Genomic DNA, 24,261 nt, shown 5'->3' with positions numbered 1-24,261 from the left:
GTAATCAAATAAATCACTTTATGGAATCAATATTAGTATTTTGTTCTGTAAGTCAAAATGTTACATAACAGTGGTGGTATTAGATGAAGAGAGATCATGAAGAGTAAGCAGTTGTGCTAAGAGTTATGATAAAGCTAAGGAATTTTGACAAAGGTGTAGGTACCTGATTTCTATTTGACAAAGCAGCTCTTTTCTGTCCCAAGTATATGAGCAATTTAGACTTGCTGTGTTTGGTTTTTTTTTTTAAGAGAAGTTATTTTCTTTATAAATTTAAAGATAAAAATGTTTTTATTTTTCAAAGAACTAATGTATTTTCAAAATCTTTTTATTTTATGGAAAAGAGTGATTCTTTATATTGTTTGACTCTTTGTTACCAAGGTAATAATTGAGCACAATTTACCTTTTGTGGTTCGGGCATAATACCTGATACTTTTCTGAACATCTCATGTGGAATTTTGTTTCTGATCTGTTTTCCAAGACTGTATTTTAGCACTAGTTTTGTCTATTTCTCATACCTTTTTTATTACTACTATCTGTTTTCTTCAGAGTTCATCAGCTTACTGTATATTTTCCTTTTTTTCAAGGAATGTTAAATACAGTTTAAGTTATGCTGGTATCCTTTTCTCGATTATACTTCTCTATTAGAGTTGCATATGTTTTGTATATTACCTAGTTGTTAATTTATTTTGTTCTTAATCCATCAAATATTTGTTGAGAAACTTTTCTGTATGTTAGGCCTAGTTTAGGGTCTGGGAAACTGCTGAATCCTGGTTATTTTCAGCTCCACATTATGAAGAAGAAATAGAACACTAACTATTTTGTTACTTTATGTATATTCTTTCATCTCTCCAACAACCTTAAGAGGTTTATTTTTGTGTCCTTCCCTGGTAAGAAAATGGAGGTAGAGAAAGTAACTTGGCCAGATCATGTAGGTAATTACGGAATCCCAGATTCAGGATTTAAAACTAGATCAGTCTGACTTTAAAGCTTGTGTTCATTTTGGGTACACTAGGCTCCTGCAGACATTTTTAGATTAAATTTTAGTCTAATATGCTATGAGTTCTTTTCAAATATCATTGTGATTTAATAGAAAAATGTAATGGGTTTGAAATCAAAGGACTGGGTTGAAATCTCAAAAACCCATCTGGATGATTTGGGTAAGCACTTATAAAATAGGGTTAATATCTATCTATTTTACTATGTTATAATAATGAAACAAGAAATGACATACAGTAAAGTATCTAGCCAGAGGATCTAGTACTCTGAAAAAAACTTCCTGTACTGTATTGTGCATCCCTGGTGAATCTGTGCTGCTGCTGAGTCGCTTCAGTCGTGTCCGACTCTGTGCGACCCCATAGACAGCAGCCCACCAGGCTCCCCCGTCCTTGGGATTCTCCAGGCAAGCTGTGGTGCTAGTACTGTTCGTTTAAAACTATGGGAAAAGGCTTTACCGTTCAGGGCATTCTTGGGGCACCGAGCAGTTGTTGATAAAATAGCTATAACTATCATGTTGATAAAAGAGAACCTAATTTGGAATCTTAGACTATCAGAACATTGACTTAGATGGAAAATGCTGTTCTGAAGTTACACTGGAGGAAAGAATTTAATAATAGGCTCAATTTTATGGATATTTTTGAATTGGAAATCTTTACTCCAAACAAATTGGTATATGAGTATTTTTTAGGGTTAAAAATTCATATTCTCAGAACTTCTCTATACCTCTAAATTCTGTTTTCCTTTAGCTGAAGAGGGTAAACCACAGAAATGGCAGATTATAAATGTTTCCAAATTTTTAATAAACCAAGGAAGGCACTGATTAGTATACCCCACATAAAATCTTACTAATATTTGGTCTTACTAATATTTCTGGTTTCTTTAATATACTTTTTTCATCATTAAAGCAACTTTTGAGTAACTTGGTAAGGAAACAAAGTGGTGTCATTTTTCAAAAAACTTAATTTTCTAATTTCTAAGGAACAGAAAAGCCATTAAAATTTTTGGCGTAATTTTTAAATTTAATTATTTTTTAACTTGCCACTTGCTACTCACGTACCTATTGATACTTTTCCTCTGTACAGTTACAGATTTTTCTCTTATTATTCCTTTAATTAATTACTCATGTCACACGCACAGCATAGTAACTTTCTATTCTCTCTTTTCCTTACCTTTTGGAAGATCAGTACCACACTTGCTTTTTTCCAGTCTTCTGGTATCTCTCCAGTTCTTGAATTTTCAAAAATAATTGTAAGTGATTCAATTGTAAGTATGCCCTATACTTCTTTCATTGGCTGAAAGCGTATCTGTGATGCATGTCATCTCAAATTGCTAACTGTGAACATAAACTTTCCAAATACTCATATTTAATCAAAACAACATTTCTGCAAAGTTTTTATTATTTTATTTAAGGACTGTTTTGCTAATTTTCCTTTAAAAATCACCTACTTTTGTCTGGATTTATGCCATTTGTTTTTCATTAGGTGTCTTGTTTTCTTTGGTGTTTTTCCTTTGTTAAATTTTTAAGCTGTTATTCCTTTTACAGTTCTGCTACTGATCACTTATTTTGTTTTCTTGTTACTCTGAACTCTGAGACTCACATGGAATAATTTCGGTGTTTCTCGTTTCACAACATATTATATAAGAGAAAGCACTGAGCATAAGGTACTTAGTCCTTTAAGTTTTTGCTGTGAAATAAGATTTGATATGAAAATAATTACTCATTTGTGAATTTCTTTTTAGAGTGTTATTCAGTCATAGCCCTTCCTGTTCTTCATTATTCTTCTCAGTTCCTTAAATTACTCATAACTTTCTTATTTCCTGATTCTGACCTCAAGAAGACCTTAAACCACCTTTCCCCACCTTTACCTCCACTATTTATTACTCTTCCTCTATCAGCAGGAATTACTTTAAAAGCTTTTACTCTTTGCCTCAAAAATTGCCTCTTGTACTATTTTAGTAAGTGTCTCTCCAAAGCAGCTACATAAGAAGTACAATTCCTGTGTACTTCAGAAAGTATTAAAGCCGTCCTTTATAATACTCTTCTTTCTAATGGCAGTGAAGTATTCAGTTATGTATATGTATAAAGTACAATGTTTAATGTCCCTATTAGAGTTATTAATAGAAATTTAATTTTGCTAACGTGTTAGAAGTACCTTCTGAGAAAAGTGATGATATTCAACATAAGTATTAGAAAGATAGTAGGGAGGTACTTACATACAATTTTGAGGCAGTTTAATATTCTTCTGTCATTTTAGATATTATTTTTGAAATTCCCCTTAAATTGGGCCAGATGTCTGCCTTTATATATTTTTAATCTGGACACATAGACCTTGGTTGATAGAGAATTATGTGTTACTGTTAACTTTATACATGTACTTTAGCTTTCTTTAATTAGCAAGTTACTCTTGAAGACTAGGGACTTTTTTTTTTTTTAAACCGCGTTTGCCACATAAGTGGGTTTTTTTTCTTTACATAGATTATGGTTAGATTTAGGTATAATTTCTATTGAGTTTCTTCTAGTTTAGCTTATTTTATATTACAAACCATTTTGTCTCTGTTTCTCTGTAATAGTTTTATTTTAAACTTTAAATGAATTCATACAGAAATCATCTTTAGAACTATGGCTCATCAATGTGGTAAATTAAGGAGCAGCCACCTCTTTTGGTCCTGACTGCCAAAAATGCAGTATAACCACTTACTACTGAAGGAAAAAAGAGAAGGAAAGAAAGACGTGAAGAAAGGACTGAGGGAGGAGAAGGAGAAAGAAAACGCAAGGCAGGGGAGATCTAGGAAGCCGTGCGTGGAGAAGACTGGCATCACGGCATCAGCATTGCCGGAAGCTGCCATCAGCGCATACACGTGTTCGCTCGACAGTGTGCTAGTGCGCTAGCCTGGAGTTGGTGTGGGGGTGGAGCGGTACAGTGCTGAATGAACGGTGGTTTCTGCCCTAGTGGAGTTTAGAATCCTTCAGGGAAATCAGTCAAGTAAATATTTAGATATGATAAAATGTGATAAGTGTTAGATTAAAAGGCAAGTACAGAGTCTGTTTGACTCCCAACCTGCTTGTTCCCAAGAGCTAAGATGTCACTGTAGGAAGTATGAAGTCATAGTGTTTTAAATGGTCTGCCTGTTCTGAGTTCTATTCAAAAGAAGACAGACCACTCTCGACATGGTAAAGGACTATATTCTATTTTTATGACCTTTTTAAAAACACAAGTCCCTTAAAAAGGATATGAATAAGTGTAATACCTTATGTTTTAAATGTTGAATGAAAAGAATAATAAAGGGATTTTATGAAATCGTTTATGTTAGAAGGTAATAAGTTCCTTTTCTCTTAAGATACTCTAAGACTAGATGACTTTCAAGAACATTATAAAAGTAACTGCTGTTGAGTGGGAGGTTGGACTACATGGCTTTAATTCCATGTCCTGAATCACAGTATGTGGTGAAAACATATATTTTCCTCTAGCACATAATTCTTAAAAGATTTGAGAAAACAGCTTAATTACTAGCATTGCTTATCCACATTAAATCAGTGTGTACATGTTATTTTATTGATTGCAGATGGGAAATTATATATGTAGATTTTATTTTAAGGTATACCAAAGATTTATGAATTTACTATGCAAGAGAGTTTAGGCCAGTTCTGGGATTTTAAGCTAATAACTATTGTTACAAACTTCCTATTATACAGTACATAGAGAAAAGTGGATTGTTGAGTAGATCTTTGACTTGGGTGTTACGATGTTGGGGGTTTTAAGGGTAAAGGAATGTTGTGGAAGACTGTCTAGGGAGAGGCAGGTCTGAGAAAAGAGCCACAGTGAGGTTCGCATGATTATATTAATAGTAAAATCAAAGAGTTGTTTTTAAGACTTAATTTAGGTAGCTTTCAGATCATAGTAATTTAAATCTAAGTTTTTCCATTTACTTATTGGGGGATTTTTAATCAAATAGTGATTTGTCTAGAAGGTTATGTTAATTAGATTTTTATAGTGGTGGTTCTAAATGGATTCAGAAGAGGGAAAATTCTTGAAGATCACTTTTTCTCATTTAGATCCTTCACCTTTTTATTTATGAGCATGCCATTGACTTTTTTAATATTTAGCAAGAATAATGTATTTAACTGATTTTAATGAGGTTTATAGTTAAGTTATTGATAATTATATCGCTTTTGAAACAAAAAGTAAGCCAAGCAGTCCTTCCTATATTCCTGTGGTGTAGTTACATTGAAAGGAATCACTCCCTACTTTCTTAGTACAATACTGTAGTATCTCTGGAATGTGATGGATTTATCCTTTCTTTCCCACATCTTTTATTATATTCTGCATAGGAAGGAAGTGTTTCTAAAACAGTGTCTTAGGGGTTATCTTTAAAAATGAAGGTGTTTACAATTTTATAAATATATCTGGATTTTACATACATTGCTTATTATTTTTCTTTCTTAAACTTTTTTTTACATGACATCTCTTATTTTCAGTCCTCATTTCAAGTAGTTTCTCAGTGTGTATGTAAGAAAAAAAGTAGGCAGTTTTTGTTGCCTTTGAATTTGAAAAAGAAAATGAATTACAAGATTAGTTGTTTTTCCCATGATCTTAATAAGAGTTAGGTTTTTAATGCTTTGTTTATGAATTTAAATTTTAGTTTGGGAAGAACAGCAGTAGTAACAGTAGTTATTGATAGTAATTATAGTCTTTAGTAGAAGTCATAGCTGCCACATTAATAATAGTAGGAGGAGGAGCCTGTATTTGGAGGTAAGAAAATAGCTTAGAGAAACACAGTATCTTGTTAGTGGCTGAGCTGTAACTAGAAACCAGGTCTGCCAACCCATTGTTGTTTCCATAATGCTATATATACTGTGTCAATCTGATGTTTGAGATCATGGTGGAAAAAATGCTTTGCTAATGACAGTGTTAGGTAAGGTGAGGTGTTGGTTTAATATAAAATGAACTCTGGCCTCAACTGACTAAAATGGAGAGTGTGAAATGATAAGCAGTTTTTTGGCAAAAGGGAGGGGAACAAAAAACATTGAAGGTCAAGTATGTTATATTGGAGTAGTGTGTCTCAGCCTTTTAGTGCAGGGTTTTGTGGTTGGGTTGGGATTGTGACTTTATTGGTTCCTGACCCTTATTTCCCTGTTTAACTGCATGACTTCTAGTCATGCAAATATGGCAAGATGATAGCCTTTTTTGATCTCAGACTGTTTTGTCTTTTACAACCAAGATTAATGTATTTTTCAGTCAAAGATGATAAACTCAAAACTTTCTTTTGAGTAGAGTTAAAGCATAGGAATCCTATACTCTTAGAGCTTAAAATTTTTAGTGTACAAAAAGTAGGACATGCACATTCTGAATTGTAAAACTGAGAAATAAGTGGGCCCTCTAAATAAATAAACATTTAAACTATGTCGAGAGTGTAATGTTCATGCCAAGGGGGAAGATGAGTAGGGAAGGTAAGACAGAAGTGTTGTCACTTTCACTTAGGGAGGGCCCTCTTAGAAGAGGTGAGAATTTTGAGTTTTCCTTCTTTTTTTAAATAAGGGAGGAGGAGGAGGAAAACATCTGAGCTAATGGGGTAATTTAGAGAATAGGAGAACAATGAGAATATAAAGTTGAGATTAGGGGACTGGAGGAGGATTGAACTGAACAAAAAATAGGGGGAAAATAAGAGGGTAATCTAGGTTTTGTGCATGTTCCTTTAGCTAAATTATTGTTGCTCTGGAGCCCAGTATGGGGCTTTTGGGAGAGAAGAAAATTATTCTGAAAAAGCAGGATAAATCCTAATTTGAACAGCAGCACATGTAATTGATGAGAAGGGAATAGTGCTAGAAGTTCATGAAGGAGATTGATGTACCAACTATTCTTGGAGAATTTAGATAATTTAAATAGACCTATTATTTATGTAAAAGACTATTTTTAATTTAGAAAAGTGAAGTGTCACATATGAAGGATGATCTTTTGTACTATTAGACATTGCTGGGATTTATTGCAATTTTTTCCCCCTCTAGGGTTTGGATTCGGGATTTGTTCCTAGTGTCCAGGACTTTGATAAGAAACTTACAGAGGCTGATGCATACCTACAAATCTTGATAGAACAGTTGAAGGTATGGTATTCGATTATATATTGAATTGATATAAAGTAGTAAATGTTCCAGAGCTTGATTTTGAGTAAAAACAATTACTTAATGTTACCGGCTCGATGGACATGAGTTTGAGCAAGTTCCAGGAGTCGGTGATGGATAGGGAAGCCTGGTGTGCTGCAGTCCATGGGGTCACAAAGAGTCGGACACGACTGAGCAGCAACTGAACTGAATGTTACTTTACAATGCTTACTAGTCCTTCAGCAATTTTAAAAACTAACCTAAACATAATTAGAAGGAAATAAAACAAGGTTAGTTTCATATTTTGTTTAAAAATTCTCTGAAACTGGTAAATTTTAAGTGGTTTAGTTTTTAAGGGCTTTTCTTATTTGGGTGAGTTAGGAGTTTGGAAGAGTTTATTTCTTTACATCCTTTATCATTACTAAAATTGTCTCCTTCAATTCCCACTTTAAAATTAATTACTAGCAAAGGTCCTGGAGAGAAAAAGAAATGTTGATAAAGTTGAAAGACAAGGCAGAAAAAAACAGATTCGAACTGACATTTAAAGTTCTTAAAGTCATATATTTTCTTTCGCTTTGTAATGCTACCAGAGTAATTGATCTTGACTGTTTAAGATAGTTTAGTAGAATTTGACTTGATAACAGTGCCTTGGAAAAATACATGTTATCTTGTATTTTAAGAAAGATTATACTTTTAATCCATGTATAAATCATCCCTGGAAGAAATATGGTTGTTTTTCTTTGTTTAGTAAACATATACAATGTAGTAAAATAGCTTGATACTATAATCTTTTCTTTTTTTTAATCCTGTAGCTTTTTGATGACAAACTTCAAAACTGCAAAGATGATGAACAGAGAAAGGTAACTTCCATAATCATGATTTTGACTTAAAAAAATTTTAAACCAGGAGCCTTTTGGAGAAGTAATAGAAGGACCTCAGTGTTTTGACTACTTTACTGTTCACCTCTTATAATGTGCCATATAGGTTTTAAGGGGAGTTTTCTGGTGCATTTCTGGTGTGGTTTCATAATTGAACAAAAGAATAACTGAAATTTTTATTATGATACCCTTTGTGTAAGTACCACTTTCCTAGGAATAAGTTCTTTCTGTTGAGGGATCATATGTTGAAGGTAAAAATTTATTAAATTTACATGTGGTCACTTCAGATATTAATAAGGCAACTGGTAAAATTTTCAAAATAAACCAGAAGCCACAGATGAGGACACAAAATGAATGTTGCTTTAATTATAGTTCCTCCCTTTGGGTTTTTGCCAACCACTTTGTAGTTTGAATATTATTTTCTTTTTTCAATTAATGTTTTTCTTTTCCTTGACTAGATTTCCTGATGCACCATCATTTATGTTTTTGCATTTCTATAAATCATAGCCTTGCATTTGGCTCTTTTACACTTGGTAATAGTAGTGAGTCATGTTTAGCTCACCTTCTTAGTTTTGGAATTTAGTTTCATGTCATTTTTAAGCAGCTTTGCAAAGTTGAAAGTGATTCTAAAATAAGCATTTTAAAATCACATAACGTATCCTATAGAAAAGACAAAACTTGCTTTCAGGTAAGGAGTAAGAATGTTTTATATTATTATTACAAATCTTGAATTGAACCACATGAATTTTATTTGAGGATGTAATCCATAAAGTGTTTGAATTTTTTATTTAAATGTTTGATTTAAATTAAGAAGTACAACTAAAAGCACTCTGCAACCTGCCTGAACTCACTTAGAGTAATGAGTACATTTTTAGTCAAAATTCTTTAAATGACTAACCAGTAAAAAACAGCAATGATATCTCCTTGTGTTTCTGACAATTTATTTAAACTTATTTTTCACAGAAAATTGAAACCCTCAAAGAGACAACAAATGTAAGTTATATGTTTGAGTAACTCTGGCTTTGCATTAGAAAGTGCTTTAAAATGTTTCTGTTTTAAGCTGCTACTATTAATAAGAGCAATTGAGATTTTAATTTTTATGAATTTTTACAAGAGTTTAAGAGCTGTGTTATTTTCTAAAGGAATTTAAATGAATAGAATAATCCTTTGAATTGAATTGACTTCAGATGCCATTTTATGTTTATGGTCTTGTCTTTTTGAGATCGTTGGATAAAAAGTGTTATCCACACACAATGTACATTTGAGTTTTCTGATATACTGGCCTTCTGACATTATGTACTGGACTGCTAATAAAACTTCTATTTTGATAAAAGCATTTTATATACAGATATAGTAGTATTATAGGTTCACCAGTATTTTGATAGGATCCTTTATTCTCCATAATTCCATGAAAGTCTTGAATGACATTTTGAGAATTTGCATTGAGATAGCCTGCTGTTGATCTAAGAATTTGGAAGTTAATCAGATTCATATCCCATTCAGAATCTTCTGATCCATAGTCAGACGCATTATCCATTACGCCACCGGTCCCGTACTTAGATATTATTCAGTGTAAATTAACAATTTTTTGGCATTCCCAAATGATTCGTAGAATTGCTAATAATAATTTCATTTGCCACTATCAGCATATTTCCTGGTGTCTCAGACAGTGAAGAATCTGCCTGCAATACAGGAGACCTGTGTTGGATCCCTGAGTCCAGAAGAGCCCCTGGAGAAGGAAACAGCAACCCACTCCAATATTCTTCCCTAGAGAATCCCATGGCTAGAGGCTACAGTCCAGGGGGTTGCAAAGAGTTAGATGGACACACGCGCGCACACACACATATATTAGAACCCACTTGAAATCCAGAGAGGGTATTTCTTATGTAGAGAAGACTTAAAATCCTGTGTATTTGAACTGATTTTTATATTTTAAGCTTTCACATTACATGGCCGTTTTATTGGGGGCAAGATCTAAAATCAGCATTTTGTTTTTGTAGAGCATGGTAGAATCAATTAAACACTGCATTGTGTTGCTGCAGATCGCTAAAGTAAGTAAAGTTTATTTTTGATTATTTTCATTTAATGGGATTTAAATGTAATGGCATTTTTCTCTAGTAACCAAAATACTCAGTTCTAAAATATAGTACCTTTCTACAGTAAATTTAAGTTCTATTTTGGGGTTCCCGTTACTGTTGAAAAACTATTGTGTTTGGATGTTACTTGCCAGCCTGTGCCTGTTTTTGATGAAGTCATTTGTGATGGTGGCTGGGAAGGAAGGGAGCACATTTGAATGACTCACCCTTTCCATTATCACTGCTTGAAACACAGACATATTTTGCAAAATCTTTCACAAAAAAGATTTTCTTAGGAAAAAAGGAATTGAATTTTAGCAGAGTTATTTTTGTTCATCCACAATGAAGAGTATAATGGAGATAAAATTGTTTTTTACACATTTTTTCTAGTACTGAATTACATTAATAAACTGCTATTCCTTATTCATAGAATAAATATTTTTGGTTATTGTGACTGGGTAACAATTTCATGGATATTGCCTGCGTTTCTAAAAAATTTTGGTGTATTCAACCTAAAAATGTACTTGATTGCATGATATTTTGAGAAATAAAAATTTTAGTATTTGAAAATAAGTATTAAAAAAGTTTTTTTTTTTTTTTTTTTACCATTGACTGCACCTCTGTTTCTAGCCAGTGGCTAAAAGCAGGTGGGCAGCCAATTCAGCAACCAGGTTTGGAAATGTTTAAGTTTTTAATTATTTGGCCTATTTTACGTATTCAGTTGTATATACGTGTTTGCCTAATAATGAACACTATTTTCCTAGCATTGTTAATGACACAATAGTATAGAAAAATGCATTTCTGCTTAGATAGTATGGCTATTAAGTTTGTAAGTGTAGGGCTGAGGGGAAGTATCATTTTCTTTTGAGGCTATTAAAGTGTCAGAATTTAAGGACTCGTGTTCATTTTCTAGGTATTTTTGATGACTATGCCTGATTTTCTATATATGTTTCTAAATTTCCCATCTATTTTTGTGGATCAGAATGTATTATAAAGGGAAAACAGGGTTGGAGGCATAAATGGGGGTAAGGTTTTTATTTTGTGTTTTCTTTTCTGTGAAATTACATGAGTGGGTTGGGACACCTACAATCACCCAAAAGCTTATATACAGATAACCAGTAAAAAACGTTAAGCTCAGTGTGAGTAGGTAGGTATTTTAGGGAATGTCTTCTCTAGAAAATTGAGGAAGAACTGATAGTGTTTAGACTAATTTGGATCATCTCTGCAAATCATGGAATTCTCCAGGCAAGAATACTGGAGTGGGTTGCCATTCCCTTCTCCAGGGTATCTTCCTGACCCAGGGTCTTCTTCATTGCCGGCAGATTCTTTACAGTCTGAGCCACCAGGGAAGCCCATTCAGTACTTGAGATAGCTGCTCTTTGTAAAACAGAGCGGCCTAGCCTCTTTCAGTAGCTCACCATTTAGCTACCCAAGAAGAACATTTTTGATGCTCTTTTGAATGAGTTACAATTCAAATTAGAAAAACTTTATTCTAGAAATTTATACAATTACGTCAGTACTTGCTACCTGTTTGTTGTAGCCCAGCTTAATGGACCTGCATTTCAGTTTAGAATGGATAACATGGATCAAGTAAATGAAGTTTGGCTTTTTAATTTTTTCCAGAAAGAATTTCACTGTTCAAGCTTTTTATGTACAGATATAGCCCTCAAATTATTTATGTACCATATGTGAACTCTATGTATTTTTAAACAATTTAAGTGTAAATCAGGCCGTGTCACTTGCCTGCTCAAATCCTCTTAATGGTTTCCCACTTCCCTGGAATGGAATTTAAATAACTAAGGATAACTTAATGGCGTTTGAGCCGTCACTACTCCCTCACTTCATTTTGCTTGATTACACTGTTATGACAACATTGGCCTGTTTTCTTTTTCTCAGGCCAAGCATTTTCTGCTTCAGGGATTTGTATTTGCTTTCCCCTCTGCCTAGAAGGTATTTCTTCCAGACTTTGGGGTTTGCTTCTTTACTTTTTTTCAAATTTCCATGCACATGAACTCTCTTTGGAGAGACCTTACTGACCACTCTATCTAAAATAATCTTACCCTCCCATTAGTTTTCTTTTTCTTCTTGGCCTTGCACCATTAGCCAGATTTACATGGTATCTTGTTTATTGTCTGTCTATACCTGACTATAATCTCCTTGAATACTTTGTCTTATTTACTACTTGTATTAGAATGCTTGCACTGCCATAACAAAAATACCACAGACCGGGTGACTTCAACACCAGAAATATATTTTCTCACAGTTTTGAAGGCTAGAAGTCCAAGATCAAGGTTCCTATGGATATGGTTTCTGGCGAGGACTCTTCCTGGTTTGTAGGCAGCCACCCTCTCAGTCCTTACAGGGCCTTCCCTTGGTATGTACACATTGAAAGTGAGCATGAATGAGAACTCTCATATCTCTTCTTAAGAGGACACTTAATGGATTGGGGCCCCATCCTGAAGACCTTATTTAACCTTAATTTACTTCCCTTACTCCAAATACAGCCCCACTAAGGTTAGGGCTTCATTGTTTGAATTGGGGGGTGGTGCATAGACATTTACTCCATAACAGTGATGTATCCTGTGTCTAGAACGTTGCCTGCCACATAGCAGGGACCTGATAATAACTGTGAGTTTTGAATGCATTTTTTAATACATAATTTGTAATAGTTCATGGTTTAGTATTTCCAGTATATGTATGATTTTTTAGTTAGCCATGTGACTCATCATCCTTGTAAATTAATCTTTGGCTAATCAGTCAATCTATGATTAAGTTATTAGTTTTTAAATAATAATGAGAGGCAACATTACCTTATATTTAAGAGCATGGACTTCAGAGCCAGACTGAGTTTGCATCTTTGCTCCACCGTTTGAGCAAGTTTATTTACCCTCTCTTTGCTTTGGTTTTCTCCTATATAAAATGGGATAATAATAGTATCTGTACTCTTACTGGTAGTATGAAGCTTAAATGAATTAGTGTTTGTGGTGCTCTTAGTACCAAGCATTAATTAGTCCTAAATAATTGTTAAGTTTAAAAAAAAAAAAAAAACTTCTCCAGGAGGGCATAAATTTTAAAGCCACCAAATGGCATGTTGGTATAATTTTGAGAACTGATGGGAATATAAATTGTTATAGTTACTTTGGGGGATTATTCTGCCCTGGTGGGTTAATAAAATTTTGGGATCAGCTACTCTGGAAAAGGTACGTTCATCTGAGACTCCAAATAGACATGGCCAAAAAAAGAATATAGATAATTTGATACCTTTGTTGTTTGGGGTTTGATTTAGCATGCAAAGGTTGGGTTTTAATCTTCTTCCAGTTTTCCGAGTCTTTCCTTTTAATTCTCACTCCCTAAAGCTTCCCACCTGCCTGAATGATAAGTGCATTGGTTCCCAAACTTTGCTTGCACATTAGAACCACCAGGGGGGCCTTTAACAATTCTGATGCATGCTTCCCACCCCCAGACATTCTTGTAGTTGCTGTGGTGTGTCAGCCTAGGCACTGGATTTTGCAGTTCCCAAGTTGATTCTAATGTGTAGCAAAGTTTGGGCATTCCTTGGTTATTGGGATTTTCGGTTAAGTTGTGTTAGCTTATATAACTTCATTCTTCCTTTGACCCATAGGTAGAGACAGCAGTGTTCCATTCATGGGGAACTGCAGAGGAAGTAAGGAGTGAGGGGAGGGAGCAGAGTGAACATAATCTGGGAGACCCCTACAGCAGAGGACTTGATCAGTTCATCAAGATTAGGTGATATGACCAAAAGTCACAACTCATACAAGCAAGGGAAATTAATAATGTATTTTATTTAACTAATTATACCCCAAATAATAGCATTTCAACATGTAGTCAATATAAAAATTCATTCACTGATGAAATATTTCATTTTCTCTCTCCTTCTCCCTTAGCACTAAGTCATCACTATCCTGGGTATGTTTTATACTTTGAACTAGCCACATTCAGCTGCTGAATAGCTACATGTGACTAGTGGCTTCCAGACTGGACTTCACAACTCTGGATTATAATTTTAGAACTGAGTTGTCTGACCATGTTGTGTACTGTGTGCTCAGTTGTGTCAGACTCTGCGATCCCATGGACTGTAGCCTGCCAGGCTCCTCTATCCATGGAATTTTCCAGACAAAAATACTGAAATGGGTTGCCATTTCCTACTCTAGGGGATCTTCCCAACCTAGGGATCAAACCCACATCTCTTGCATCTCCTGTATCAGCAGACATTCTTTACCACTATGCCACCTAGATACTTTTAAAGTAGATGTGTCTTTTAAGTTATCCTCGGATCCCAGATTCTCTCCTTAGAATATTTTTCTTTGTACACTTTTTCTTTACATCTCAGCATTCATTAATTTCTCATCAGACTTTTCTTAAAATGAGATTTTCTTGTTCAGTCACTAAGTCATGTCCGACTCTTTGCGACCCCATGGACTGCAGTACGTCAGGCTTTCCTGTCCTTCTGCATCTCCCTGAGTTTGCTCAAACCCATGTCCATTGAGTTGGTGATGCCATCCAACCATCCTCTGTCGTCCACTTCTCCTCCTGCCCTCAATCTTTCCCAGCATCAGGGTCTTTTCCAATGAGTCAGTTCTTCGCATCAGGTGGCCAAAGTATTGGAGTTTCAGCTTCAACATCAGTCCTTCCAATGAACACTCAGGACTGATCTCCTTGCAGTGCAAGGGACTCTCCAACACCACAGTTCAAAAGCATGAATTCTTCGGCACTCAGCCTTCTTTATGTCCAACTCTCACACACATCATAAAATTCATTCATTTAAAGTTTATGCTTTAATGGTTTTTGGTATATTTACAAAGTTGTACAGCCATCACTATAATCTAATTTAGCACATTTTATCACCACCCCCCATAAAGAAACATGAGACCTATGAAGAGTTCAGTCCCTATACCTCTTTCCCTCACTCACCCTTGCTCCTGCCTCTCCTCTAATTCCTGGCAACTACTAATCTATTTTCTGTCTTAAACTTGCCTATAGGGCTTCCCAAGTGGTACAGTGGTAAAGAATGCACTTGCCAATTCAGGAGAGGTGGGTTCGACCTCTTGGTTGGGAACATTGCCTGCAGTAGGATATAGCAACCCATTCCATTACTTTTGCCTAGAAAATTCCATGGACAGAGGAGCCTGGCAGGCTACCATCCATGGGGTCACAGAGTCGAACATGACTTGAGTACACACGCCACAGCACAGACTTGCCTATTCTGGACATTTTATATATTTAGGATCATATAGTACGTGGTATTTTGTGACAGGCTTCTTTCACTTAGTATAATGTTTTCAAGGTTGATCATGTTGTAGCATGAATCAGGACCAAATTCCTTTTAATTGCTGAATAATATTCTTTTGAATGATACACTACATTTTGTTTATAATATACAACATTTGGCTTGTTTTTGGTTTTTGACCATTATGAATAATGCCTCTCTGAACATTTGTGTATGATGTTTTTGTGTGGATGCTTATTTTCATTTCTATTAAGTACATACCTAGGAGTGGAGTTACTGGGTTAGGGTAACTCTCTGTTTAACTTTTTGAGAAACTGCTAGACTACTTTTCAAAGCAGCCACACCATTTTATATTCTCTTCGTAATGCGTAAATGTTCTATTTGCCCCACGTCCTCACCAACATTTGTGATTATCTTTTTGATTATAGCCATTCTAGTGGTGTCTCATAGTGATTTTCATTTGCATTTCTGGAAAAGTGTTCACATTCTTTGCCCATTTTTTTAGATGGCTATTTTAATCTTATTATTTAGTTGTAAGGGTGGTTTTATGTCTTCTGGATACAACTTATCAGATATATCACTTAGAAATTTTTCTTCAAGTCTGTGGGTTGTCCTTTTACATTCTTTATAGTGTCCTGAGAAGCATGCGAATTTAAAATTTTATGAAATCCAATTTATCAGTCTTCTATTGCTTTTGGCTTTGGTGACTTTTCTGAGAAATCATTGCCTAAGCCTCAATTACAAAGATTTATTCCTGTGTTTTTTGAGTCTTATAGTTTTAGCTCTTACATTTAAGTCAATGTATAATCTACTTTGAGTTAATCTTTGTGGTATGAGGTATGGATCCAAGTTCTTTTTTTTTTTTTAATGTGGATATCCAGTTGTCCTAGTCCCATTGTTGAATGTCATCAAACTGAATTGGAAATTTTCTTTCATCTCCATAGCACATTTATTTTTTAATTTATGTAATAAGCACATGTATAGGCCCATAATTAAGAGAGCTTTCATTAGACTCCATTTCCTTATTAGAAAGATGGGAACATATTTCATAAATTTTGTCAGTGGGCATGGTTTTAAAATACTAGAGTCTATCAGTTCAGTTCAGTTCAGTTCAGTCGCTCAGTCGTGTCCGACTCTTTGCGACCCCATGAATCACAGCACGCCAGGCCTCCCTGTCCATCACCAACTCCCGGAGTTCACTCAGACTCACGTCCATCAAGTCAGTGATGCCATCCAGCCATCTCATCCTCTGTCGTCCCCTTCTCCTCCTGCCTCCAGTCCCTCCCAGCATCAGAGTCTTTTCCAGTGAGTCAACTCTTCACATGAGGTGGCCAAAGTACTGGAGTTTCAGTTTAGCATCATTCCTTCCAAAGAAATCTCAGGGCCGATCTCCTTCAGAATGGACTGGTTGGATCTCCTTGCAGTCCAAGGGACTCTCAAGAGTCTTCTCCAACTCCACAGTTCAAAAGCATCAATTCTTCGGCACTCAGCCTTCTTCACAGTCCAACTCTCACATCCATACATGACCACAGGAAAAACCATAGCCTTGACTAGACGGAGTTTTGTTGGCCAAGTAATGTCTCTGCTTTTGAATATGCTATCTAGGTTGGTCATAACTTTCCTTCCAAGGAGTAAGCGTCTTTTAATTTCATGGCTGCAGTCACCATCTGGAGTCTATAATTCTGGTCAAAAGTCTTCCCAAATTATATTGTGCTGGTGTTTTTGTTATGACCATATTTCCAGATCTCAGTCATGTTGGTTTGTTTGAAGAAGAGAATATCCATTGTGTTAAGGAATGAGGGATGTAAAATCAGATAAACATATTTATAATCTAAGTGGGAAGTAGCATTAGATCCTTTCTTTGTTTAATTAACATAATTCACATTGATTTCAATTGAATCTCTGGTTCGGTAGTACTTGAAATTGAGCTTTAGCTGACCCTGATAAAAGGCAACTTGTGGTTTACATACAAAACAAGAACAATAAAATTTTTAAAAAGAAAGGTAGGGTGGGGGTGGGAATGAGTGTTATAAACCCTTTAAAATAGTAGAACAAAATTCCTTAAGTTCATGATGGGAATGGATTGGTACTAAGGTGTTTAATAGTCTGTAGGTTCATCTAGATTTGACTCTGCCTTGAAAGATAAAGCAAAACAGTAACAAAAATAGTAAACCCTGCCTTAAAATACCCTGTAGATAGCATTTATTATTGAGAACACTTTGAGGGAAAAATTGTCAGATATTTATTTTTTTTCTTCCAGTTTTATTGAGATACAGGAGACTGCACTGTGTAAGTTATGGGTGTGATTGACTTTACTATTAATACATCATAAAAGTTTATCACAGTCTGTTTAGTGAGCATCCATTATGTCATTTAGATACAAAATCAGAGAAATAGAAAAAAATTTTTGTGTGATAAGAACTCTTAAGGTTACTTTCTTAGCCACTTTCATATATAACATACAGCAGTGTTAGTTACATGTATCATGTTGTACATTACATTCCTAGTACTTATTTATCTTAAAACTGGATATTTAAGTTTATTTAAATTACACCAGAAGTAAAAGTGGTGGTTTTCTAAGATAATATGATATACTATATTAATAATGTGTTGCTATATAACAAACCCGATCTGTCTTAAAATAGCTGTCATTTATCTTGCTCACAAATCTGGGGGTAATCTGGGTAGGCCCCATGACCTGTTTCTGTTTCACACAGTGCCTGTTGTTGGCCTAACTGCAGGGGGAGTACCAGAGGATGCACTTTCAAGATGACTGACTCACGTGCTTGGGAAATTGAGCTGCAGCTGAGGTTCTCCTCCACATAGTTCTTTTTACAATTGTTTGGCCTTTCTCACAGTGTGGTGATTGGGTTCCAAGAAGACAAGGCATTTCTGTGACCTGGTCTCAGAAGTTGTAGTCACTTCTGTTATGTTTATTGGTAGAGACAATCACAAAGTTTTGAGGATAGGGGCCATGAACTCTACCTCTTGTTGGGACCATTTTTGGAAATTTTAATCTACCCCATGTGTTTCTTTCTACTTTATTGCCGCTTACATGTATTTCTGAGAAATTCTTTGGAAAAAATCAATTTAATGTTTAGAAGTTAGTAGAAAACTAAAAGTAAAATAAAATAACATCTGAGCAAGAAACTTTAAAATTTTCCTTTCTCTGTAGTTCTCAAGATTTTATTTTCAACTGCCTCTATTAAGAATTACTGAAACTTCGGATATTGTAAATATATAGTTAATTTACTTGTGCAAATCCCAGCATGGATTACGTACTTATCAACATGCTTTTATTCTCAAGGATATACAAAGAAAGTATGCATTGTGTTGGCAGTTTATAAGGCCAACCCTGGGTTTGGTGATGTTCTTGGAGGGCACAGCATGTAGCTGTCCTCACAGATACAGTTTATTACAGCAGAGGAGCCAAAGCAAAATCAGCAAAGGAAAAAGGCACATGGGGCCAAATTCAGAGGAAACTAGGCCCAGACTTCCAAGAGTCTTCTCTCAGTGCGGTCATACAAGGGGTGTGCTTAATTCCTCCAGCAACAGATTGTGACAACATATGTGAAATGTCTGCCAGGGAAGCTTATTAAAGACTCGGTGCCCAAAGGTTTTATTGGGGTCTTGTCCTGTAAGCACCCTTTACCTTGCACTTACCAAATTCCAGAGTCCCCAAAGGAAAGCAGGTGTTCAGCATAAATCAACTGTTTGGGTTGCTTAAGCAGTTCAGGCACAGTGAGGTACCCTTATGATAGTTAGGTGCTGGGAACCCTCCTAAAATCCAAGTTCCCAGACACCAGCCAAAGGTCAACTTTGTAGGCAGGCTTTTCTAAGGATAGCTCTTTCAGGCCTGCTGTGTTAATGCTTTTTTAAAAAAAAAAAATTATCCCCTAATCTTTAAATTGTTCTTGATTGACCCTTCAATGTTGTAAATTCTGAGTAAACTCCATAGTTAAAGAGTTGAACATAAATGAGATGTAACTTGGCTGTTAACTTTAAAACTAAAACCAAATATCAATTTCTGTTAAAACTTGAAAGCTTCCTGATAGTATGGATTTGAGACATTAACAGTTTTAAGCTAAATATATTGTCTGTGTATTACTAATAGATGGATTATAGTTACAGGAACAAATATGTTCAATAACTTTCCACCAACTTCTTAAGTACATCCTTGGAGAGGAGAGACGAGTCTTAAGGAGCATAAGTTCTGGAACTAAACTATATGTTTTGGAGTCCTGGCTTCTCACACTTTCTCAGTTTTCTCATCTATCCAAGGGGGATGATAATAGTACCTACTTGATAGAGTTATAGGTGGAATAGGTGAATTAATACACACACATATCTTGCTTTGTTGCATTTTGCAGATACTACCTTTTACAAATTGAAGGTTTGTGGCAGCCTTGTGTCGAGCAAGTCTATTGGCGTCATTTTTGCAGCAGCATTTGCTCACTTTGTGGTCTGTCACATTTTGGTAATTCTCACAATATTTCAGACTTTTTCATTATTACTGTATTTGTTATGGCTATCTGTGATCAGTGGTCTTTGATATTACTACTGCAACTCACTGAAGGCTCAGATGATGGTTAGCATTTTTTAGCAATAAAGTATTTAAAATTAAGGTATGGACATTGTTTTTTAAGACATAATGCTGCTGCATACTTGATAAGCTAGCAGGATAGTGTAAATACAACTTTTATGTGCACTGGGAAACCAAAAAATTTGTGTCAGTTGCTTTATTGTGATATTTGTTTTATTGTGGTGGACTGGAATATCTCTGAGGTCTATGGCTGTATGTAAAATATCTGCCAGGTAGTATGTGTTAACCCCTATATCATCATTCTGTGGTTATAGTAATTATGATTGTCATATCTTTAAGGTACAGTAAGAGATTGGGGTGTGGAGAGTTGGAATAATTTGCTATAAAGTTAAACCCAGAAGTATTTAGGACCTTTAATCCTCAATTAATGTATCTACTTTAATCATTGGTATCAATGTGACTGTATAGTTCAATAGGATATTTCTACAAATAATTAAATGCCTGTATAGAAAAATAATTTCCATGTTTTTGGTTAGAATTCTGTTTGGCTAGGAATGGACAAGTGAAATTATCTTAGTGGAAACAGATTAGTAGTTTTCTAACATTGTTGCTTACACAGTAAAATAAGCTTTCTTACTAGGGAAGAGAGTACACAAGGTGTTAACTTAAATGAAAGAATGAAGTTAATATTTTTAACATTTCTCCTTAAGGACCAGTGTATTGCGGAGAATCACGCAGATGGAATTATAGTAAGTTTAATCTAATCTTTATTCCACTTTACTTCTGCAGAGCATTAATAACCAGTTATGTCAGGAGAAGCCTGAATTTCCACTTATTTTTCAACACAAATCCCTCTTTTTACCCACTCACTGCTGTCTATTGTTGATTCTTGCAATTTTCCTTGAGCTCTTACAGTTGGCCATCTTTCAGCAATCATTTGGAGGGGAAATTTAGATCTTAAAATTAAGTATTGGTTCTCATTGAATCACCTTGCATGTGTTAATTTGACGGGTTAATCATGGTGTAAAAATGCGGCTTTTATGACTAAATACTGCATAACTCACAATGCTACATTTCTTGGCAAACTGTTTCTAATGAAAGTAGGGGGCACAGTACTGAAACATATCTTAATCTAATTATATGTTTATAGGTTTCTTTTTTTTTTTTTTCTTTTTAGATTTTGTGTATTGTGTTAGCTGTCACTGCCGCTGTGGTGTATACTGCTTTTTTGTAGCAGCAGGTTGCAATGTGAATTTTTTCACATATAGCCATTTTCTCTTCTTGCCTCCCCTTGGTTTTTTAGTCTTCCCTTAAATTCAACTTGCCCACCAAAAAGAAAATTTTATTGGAAATAAAAGTTAGAGTTTGAAGGTTTGCAGTTTAAGCTTCCCTGATTTTATGATAAATGTGTGACTTGTGTTCAGACTATATTTTTGAAGCATGAGGCAACCTCTTTTTTTAGTCTTGAGGCTTTACAAATGCCAGAGGTCTGCAAACTCATTTTGTAAATCTTCAAAACCATCTTATGATTATACTTGAAAGGATGAGTATGTTATCTTTTTATTTGCTTTAAAATGAATAACAAGTTAGATGTCTATGTTGTTTACATATTTCTTGAGAAAACAGAGATAAGAGAAACATTTTAAAAATTTGAATTAAACACATTGAAATTTTTGTTTCTCTTCACAGCATGAATTCAGAGTTTGAGCCCTGGTGATTTAATAGAACTATGTGATATAAACACAATACAGTATAATATACCTCTTCCTGAGATAGCAGTTAAGGTTATAAGCCTCATGGAAAAAGACTATGTAAGTTGTCTAGAATTTCATGGTTCCCTAACACCTTAAGGAAAATGAATGATGGCAGTTATTTTTATCTCTTTTCCCTCCAAGCAAATCAATTACTTTTTATTATGTTAAACAAGTTTTATAAAGCATACCAAAAATGTTTGATTATTTGCAGTTTAAAAACATCTAGAAAGTTTATACTCATAGAAAATCTAAACTTATAGAAAACAGACATATTTGAATCATTTGATTAGGGACCATAGCATTTTTCCTTAAGGGTTTTTTTGTTTTGTTTTGTTTTTTTTAAAGAGGAGTTGTTTATGGTTTAGGCCTTGAACCCAGACTGCTAGGACGTAGCCCTTCCACTTACTAGCTGTGACTACAGGCAAGTTACTTAACCTTTGAGTCTTCTTTTCCTCATCTATAAAGAAAAATGACTTCTACCTCAGAGGGTTGTTGTAAGATAGTATGCACATAATACTCAATAAATGTTAGCTATATATACATGTATGTATAGATAATTAATCCTGGAGAAGGAAATGGCAATCCACTCCAGTACTGTTGCCTGGAAAATCCCATGGACAGAGGAGCTTGGCAGGCTACAGTCCATGGGGTCACAAAGAGCCGGACACGACTGAGCGACTTCACTTTCGACTTCACTTATATAATTAATTTATTTTGTATTGAATTGCATGAACTTTATTAACATTAACAACAGATGAGGGCTCGGGATTGTCATTTGTTTGCACTTCTCAAGCTCTTCACGTTCTTTTTTAAAGCAAAGCATAGAATATTATTTGACATATTTTAGCCTGAAGTTGATCGATCACAGATGGTTAGATATGTGTAGAATAGTTGTATTTTCTGTTAACAACAGCAGCAAGAAATATTTGGTACCTTTAACATACATCTTAAAAAGTCTAAAAGTGTTCTGTGGGATTGACAAGCCTAATCTTAGGCTTTTGAAAAACGGGACATTGCATTCAAAAGATAGAATTCTGGTCCATTTTTCCAAAGTTATTTTATTTCTTAGTGTCTTTATAAATTTTACTTATATTAATGTAATAGGTGGGAATAAGGAGGCAGCATGTTCTTGTTCCTGTGGCTCAAAGTATTAGAAGTGGGATTTTGCCTTTGTTAAACCACCTGGGTCCCTTTAGAGAAAAATTACTATGTAAAAATAAGAAATATATTCTAAGGACAGTTCCAGGATTGTTGAGACACTTGTTTAGTTATTATGGCCCAGCCTGGTATCTGAAAAAAGAGTCCTAAAGTAATAACTAGAAAGCCCTTAGAGACCATAACATCCAGATATGTCTTCATTTTATACACTGGGAAGGTGAGGCCCACAGCAGATTAGACTTGCCAGGTCACTGGTAGAGCAAGGATTCTAGGAATTAAAGTTCTAAGTCTCTGTTTCTGTGCTTTTCCTAATGCTTTGGAACTTTCCCCACTTTACAAATTATTAAGTATCGTTTTCAGAGTTTCTTCTCTGTGTCCTTTATTTTTTAGGCCTAGAATATTTATGGTAGGTAGACTGTTGTGACAGAATTCTTGTGTTTAAATTACTTAATTTAAGAGATCTGATTTAGTGATTTTTCTATATACAGAGAGGGGATTTAAGAAAAAAATTAACATAGGTATTAAATAAGAATGCTATAAGAAACTTTCCCATTATCTCAATTTCCATTGTTAGGTGCTTTTAAATTTTCACAAATGCTTTTGAAGCTCATTCATCAGTGAAAATACATCTTTTCTAATTATATTTTAGTATTTTCTGTTACAAGCTCTACCTAATATATATTTGAAGTTTAGTTTTCCAGATCAAGGAAAGCTGAAGAATTTAAGTTTTTATTTCTTGGGTTTTATCTAATGTAGTCTTCTAAATGGTGGATTTAAACTTTACTTTGACAAAGACCTTGGTTTAAAATCTCACCCTCCTCCAAATAAAAAAAAATCATGAAGCTGTGGAGTCTTGTTTTTAAAATACCATTATGCTGGCAAAATAGTTTCTTGGCTTGGAGTCAGAAAACCTAGACTTTTTTTCTCTCTCTCTCTCTCAAATGTAACTACATATTTGAGTATTTTTTTTCCTTCTAAATCCTCAAGAAAAAAAAAGCTTTCTTCCCCACAACAACCGATGAGGAGACATGTTTCTTTGCCTTTAGTTACTGTAGAACTAGATGCCTGTACAGTGCGATACACACTGATGGAAGGTGGCAACAGTATGGGGTGTAAAGATAAGGTTATAGTGGTGCAAGTGTATTAGCGCGTCGTAGGTATAATGCTCATTAATAACAATGAAAGAGCCTTTCTCCCCACTTTGATATTTGTGTTGAATTAAAAATTTGAGAAGCACTGAGCTGAATTGAGAATTTATTGTTTTGGCTTCCTGAAATCATTCTACAACTCTTTCCATGTGTTTTCATTTGGCTTCACCTTTCTATGTGACAGAGTGATTCATTTTTCCTCCTTACTGTGCTTTTTGAGAAATTTTTTTATAAGAAACTCTTAGCCTGCTGTATAGTAAAGTTGTTTTATTTCCTCTTTGAAATTTGACCAACATGTCTGTATAGCTGCTCCCAGGACTTTGCTGTCAGAAATGTGGGCATTTCATACATTTGGGAAGGTCAA

General features: G+C 34.8%; 1 protein-coding gene across 8 annotated transcripts in view; it reads left to right on the top strand.

Moving 5' to 3' along the window:
• OSBPL9 (oxysterol binding protein like 9) overlaps window positions 1-24,261 on the top strand; it is a 266,125-nt gene that overhangs the window by 217,312 nt on the left and 24,552 nt on the right. For 3 of the 8 annotated variants that reach the window (XM_005894725.3, XM_070368083.1, XM_070368085.1), the window contains 5 exons: window positions 7,001-7,096; window positions 7,906-7,953; window positions 8,935-8,964; window positions 9,972-10,022; window positions 20,548-20,586. In XM_005894725.3, the coding sequence (XP_005894787.1) occupies window positions 7,001-7,096; window positions 7,906-7,953; window positions 8,935-8,964; window positions 9,972-10,022; window positions 20,548-20,586 (264 nt within the window). Of the gene's footprint in view, window positions 1-2,175; window positions 2,245-7,000; window positions 7,097-7,905; window positions 7,954-8,934; window positions 8,965-9,971; window positions 10,023-20,547; window positions 20,587-21,629; window positions 21,649-24,261 lie in introns of those variants that run through there. The other 5 variants (XM_070368082.1, XM_070368081.1, XM_005894723.3 and 2 more) reach the window with 4 other exon arrangements.

This window comes from Bos mutus, chromosome 3, assembly GCF_027580195.1.
Source record: "Bos mutus isolate GX-2022 chromosome 3, NWIPB_WYAK_1.1, whole genome shotgun sequence".
Classification (NCBI taxonomy): domain Eukaryota; kingdom Metazoa; phylum Chordata; class Mammalia; order Artiodactyla; family Bovidae; genus Bos; species Bos mutus.
Note: the sequence above shows the minus strand (reverse complement) of the source record. Positions and strands in the feature narration are given on the sequence as shown.